The 5623-nt window shown below is 37.4% G+C and overlaps 1 protein-coding gene across 1 annotated transcript; it reads left to right on the forward strand.

The window, feature by feature from the left end:
* The first annotated feature begins 4616 nt into the window (after positions 1-4616).
* LOC129732270 (adult cuticle protein 1-like) lies at positions 4617-5417 on the forward strand. Its single transcript, XM_055692987.1, has 2 exons — positions 4617-4740; positions 4807-5417. The coding sequence occupies exons 1-2, from the start codon at positions 4735-4737 to the stop codon at positions 5236-5238; spliced, it is 438 nt and encodes a 145-aa protein (XP_055548962.1). The 5' UTR covers positions 4617-4734; the 3' UTR covers positions 5239-5417.
* The last annotated feature ends 206 nt before the right edge of the window (positions 5418-5623 follow it).

Here is a 5623-nt window from a genome sequence, read left to right on the forward strand (position 1 = left end):
ATGGATTGGGACAGATGAAACTTATAACGGTTCTGAGCATTCGAGCTAAACTTCTAGAAAAGTATTAACATCATGATTCTACTGGCCCCTTTTTACTTTACACGTTCTTAAAATTATCGAAAAAATAAGTTAAAACATGCTTTAACTTTGTAAGGAAAAGACCTGGAGATGTGTTGCCTTCAACAAAAACGTGTGTTTTGTATGCCCAAATGCATGTTTTCTTGTAAAATGTAGCTAACAAAGTTAAGTACAAAAAACTAACTTTTGAGTAACTTTAACAGAAAATACTCTGTAACTTTGTTCCCAATGAAGAAAAGAATTTAGTTTGTTCAGCAAAGATTCATATTTTTGCACGTTCTAAAACTTTGCCAAACGAACCATTCCTCTATCTCTTAACAAAAAAAAGTTGGTATTTTGAATATATGAAAACCTACTGTAACATATGCTCGCCGTAATCTAATATGGGTGGATTGGGACAAATGGAAGCTTAAGGAGTTTATAGTACTTCAGCTTAACTTCAAGAAAAAGTATTGACATCATGATTTCACTTGCCACTTTTTAACCTATACGTTCTTGAAATTAACGAAATAATAAGTCAAAATATAATATAATTTTGTAAGAAAAAGTCCTGAACATATATGGCTTTTGGAAAAAATGTGTATTTTGTGTGCTCTAACAATTCCTCTGAACAAAACTTTCGTGTAAAATGCAACTAACAAAATTTAGGTATAAAAACTAACTTTTAAGTAAGTTCCATGTTATATACTTTATAACTTTGTACCAAAAAAAAAAGAGAGGAGTTTCATTGGTTCAACAATGTTTCATATTTTTGAATCTTCTAAAACTTTTCTGAATAAACTATTCTTCTTGAGCTTGAGCTTGAGCTTGATTGATCACCACCGGTTGCCACTTCGTTACTGATCAGGATCGATTGGAGTTGTAAATCAAATTAAGTGATTCCTGCTTGGGATTTAGCTTTTCGATGTGCATCTCCAATAACCCCTGCATGCTGATCAATACCGACGCCTGCCGGTCCAGAACGTAGATCAAAGGAAGGAAGGAAAGGGGTGTTAGTTCGATACTTGTTGTTACTAGAGGGTATAGGAATTTTGTGTTAGTTGTTTGCCGCGTTTCTTCTCTATATACGATAAAACTCTTGGCGGTATTTATGGGCCCTCGTCCACTAAGATATTTTTCGCGAACCTATCTACTATGTATCTAAGACGTTTTGTTTCGTTGATTTTAGGAGTACGACGGGAATAACGAGCTTTGAACTAATAAAGGAACTGACCGACCCTTCCAATTTTGAACCCGACGTGCACGCACTTTCCCGAGGTTAGTGGTGCGATCTTCGATATATGAACTCACGAAAGCGCGCCAGGTGCCAACATGTTTGAAACCTCATCATATTTGCAGTGACGGGATACAAGCGAATCGTGGAGGTTAAGTAATTTCGGTTACCTTACATATCGTACGACTCTAGGCGTTTCTGCTCATGAACACGAATCAATGAGTAACTTTATTTCGTAAGACGTTAAACTTTATTCGGAAACTGTAAGCCGACCGCAATTTTAGAGGATATAAGATCTACAACGCGTTTTTCTCTTGTAATATAATTTGGAATGAGCTAAGTATCCTAATGAGTTCAAAAACTGGCAAATTTACATGCATCCAAAGCCCTCAAAATTCAAAAACAAAAAATTGCATGTTTTTTTTTTAAATGCCAAAATTGTGATTATCGGAATACCACCGGAATGGGCTCGTAACACGCAGACTTACGAGACATCAGATAATCACTTAAAAATTTAATATATGTAACAGTATTTTTCAAAAGCTAGAAAAATCATAAAACTTGACGAAATACCCACAATCTATGCCTTGTTTTGAGTTTGCTGAATGATGAAAATATCATAAAGATATGAGAAGTGCAGATTATTCCATGGCATTCTTATATTTGAGAGGTAAAGTTGAAGAAAGGTAGCAGGTTTGATTTTTTTATATTTCATGCCACATTTCTGCCAAATGTCCAGATATGCTTTAGAAAGATCTTCAATGATTCAAAATTAGAAAGAAAGAAAAACTGCAAATATCTGCATTTGAATGTATATAAATATATAACCTGCGATCTGCGGACAAATCCACACATCTAGAAAGCGGATGTTGTTTGCAACTGCTGCTCAAAAAAAATCTCTCATCTACCACGCTACGAAAGCAAAATCTGCAACGCAACGCACACCAACATCAGTCACTTCACACAACACCCTCACGCATTCATTAGATCATAGTGAACCTGTATGTCAGAGTACCGACAAGGCACCCACCGTCAAGACAATCGTCAACATCAAAACAGGCGAGCTGTACAATTTTTGGTGTGGCAGCCGCCCCATCGGCGTGCGCCCCGCCGACCTTTCAACACACAGGCTCACTAATTAAATCACAAGGCCAGTTCGTCTGTGTATCTCTCACGTAATTCTTACAACCACACAGATACATATTCTGATTTCTCTTGAGCAAAGCTCGCATTCAGAACCTTTCCACACAGGGGAATACGGAGCAAGATTAGATACCAAAAGAACATCTCCGTTATGTTTAGTAAGGCTTTTAAAAGCGATTTTTGATGTGATTGTGAAGTGTATGATTTGGTCAGCATGATATATATATGATTTCACCGAACCGCTCTCCGTCTGTAAGTCACCTTGCTCCGTTTTCCCCTAACCATTATAAAAATGCAAAAAGTTCAAGATCCATAGTACTTATCCTATCCACTTCTTCCTCCTTGCTAGCCACTATTTAACGTCGATTTTAGTCTGCTCTGCTCTGACAATTTCAGTACAGGCATCATACCGTTATCGCCTCGTATCAGACATTCACGCCTTTCTTCATTGGACTCGGCAGGTTATGTTGAAGTAGTGTGGCATTTTCAGCTATCCTATACACACATTTCAGCTTTCTACAACCACCAACAACTCACGCGCTCGCTATTTTGCTCTCTAATTCCTTCTTCGTACACTGGTTTTGCATAACCGATATTATAAGCCACACATGTGTGTGTGGTATTTTTGCCGGTAGCGATCCGAAAAAGAACATCGCACATCGCAATAACAATTACACTAGAGGACATTTTATAAATCACTACAAAAAGCAATATAAAAGCGATTTCGATCGGGTTTTTGGTATATTCACAACCCTGTAAACATACTCTGCATTTCACACTCGCGAGTCAAACTTTTTGTGCGCTAGAAACTGTAAAAAAAAACACTAAAATGCAGGAGCACAACACTCATGATCCGACCCCAGGCAAGGTTCATCATCCAAAAACCTTACTCTCTTTCTGAATAAACTGTTCTTCTATCTCTTAACACAAAAAAGTATTTTTTTTATTTTTAGTATCGTAAACTTTCCATATTTTTGACAATTTTCGATTATGCGGGTCATTCATACAAACAATTCTCCGAAGACACTTTTAAGCTAGGATAAAGGTGAAAGGCGCTATGGAATAAAGTTCCACTTTTTGCCTAATTGGACCACTCTGTGTTAACCACAGTTTAAATTTTGTTTCAGTTTCGGATGCTGTTTTAATACCACTTTTTCTAATGCTTGTTTTTCCTATATGGACCACCCACTGCGTGTCTGCTGTATTCCGCTGTTGAATAGCAAATTTACTCTACTGAGAGTAAGTGAGATGCTTATGATATCATCCGTGCTTATATATATATATGGCTTTTTACCCTTCCTTTTCACACTTACTGCTCTGGGCGTTGTTACCTTCTGCTGATTTTATTTCCAATTTTAATTCACTGGAGAGGTTTCAAGTAGATGTCAAATTTATTTTATGAGAGAGTTCAAGGTTTGATAGAATTCAACGTAAAGAAAGGGTTAGTGGAAAACTCCAAAATAATCGTTTGCTTAAGATGACTTAGCTGGATTCTACTAAAATTTGAACTCACGATCAACACTAATCAAAGCGGAGTCTGCAATCTCGCGGCTCAAAATCTTGTTTAGCTTCAAAAAAAAAAAAAAAAATAGAGATTTTTAATGATGAATCAAACTCTTCCAAAAATGTTGTAATAGTATCCTAAGGCAGTACTCGATGAAATTAATTTTTTTTCTATGTGTTCTACACGTTTCACAGTTACTCATGCAGAGATTTATAGAGTTATTTTTTTTCGCACAACATTGAGGCTTGAACCACAATGCGTTGGCTAGCGGGAATCGAAATCTAACTACGAAGAATTTTTGAAGGTTAGAGAGTATATCTACAATATTTAAATTTATTAACAACGGCACAAAAATTGTTGGTTTATTAAATTATCCTTTTTTGCTAACAGTGCTAGTTTTAATGTCTACCTGAAAAGAACTACTGCAACTGTCTTGTTAATTATCTACAATGATAGAAAGTGGTTTTTCCTTAATGAATATTAAATTTTTTTTAATCTGCCTATACATGCATTAAAGTATGAGTATGTCCAGATTTTACTGTGTTAGCAAAAAGTAGATACGGAAGAGCTTTTGCTCAAGATAAATTAAACAACCAGATATACGTCTTGGATTGACCACGAAAAAAATGCAAGCAATATAACTGCTTCTAGCCGTTAATTTTGTGAAAGGCTGCATTCCTATCGGTAGTGATGGGAACCAAAACGGTGCTATAAATCGTCGATTTTTCGTCAACCTCAATCACAATTTAATCAGCGCTCAAGTAGCCAACAACAGGTCAATCTCCAAAAAATAAACATGAAGGTTTGTTCTCGAGTTATTTTCGAAACACAAATTTATTAAAAATGTTTTCTTTTCTGTATCCTGTAGTTCATCGCAGTTGCAGTCATTGTTGCCCTGATGGCGATCACCATCAAAGGATCGTACGTCCCAGCGGTCTACGCCGGTCATCACGGATACGCCGCCGTCGCCCCCGTAGTGACATATGCTGCCCATCACGGAGCACCAACCGTCATTCAGTCCAATGATCATCACAGCTGGGCCTACGCTAACGCTCACGACAATCATTGGGGATACGCACCGGCCGCCGTTGCCTACAATAGCTGGGATGGTCACTGGGGTGCTCCTGCTCTAGCCTATCACGGTGATGCTCACTGGAACCATGGTGCCGTTGTGGCCCCAGTTCATCATGCCGCTTCGTACGTCGCTGCCAACCGAGGAGCGGTTCACAAGGCTCCTCTAGTTGGACATGCTCTCAACCAGAAGTCGCTGAATCTTGCTCCGGCTCCTGGTACTTGGTAAAGAAAAAAGGATCAACAAACGATGTGATAAAAATCTCAGCTTCTTTCTCGAATATTTGTGGACATGTGACAGTTGTTGAATGATTTTAAACAAATTGATTAGCGGTATATTTTGAATGAGCTTCAATTATTAATTTCAAGATTTCCTTAAAAAGTGTAACTAGTCGCCAAAAGTGATTGCGGATATCTATTTTCGATAATGAAATAAAACTGAAATAGCATTGCATTTTATACTCAAGGAATTGTTGATTTTAATGTCTCCTTTCGTCCAACACTCTCAGTGTTCGTGGGGTTTATAGCATTTTAATCAATCCAATTATCCGGCTTATTGCTTTTATCCGTTATGTGCATAGCTCATGGTCAAAAGTTTTGTTTGCAGAAACGTT

This window comes from Wyeomyia smithii, chromosome 3 (assembly GCF_029784165.1).
Source record: "Wyeomyia smithii strain HCP4-BCI-WySm-NY-G18 chromosome 3, ASM2978416v1, whole genome shotgun sequence".
Taxonomy (NCBI): domain Eukaryota; kingdom Metazoa; phylum Arthropoda; class Insecta; order Diptera; family Culicidae; genus Wyeomyia; species Wyeomyia smithii.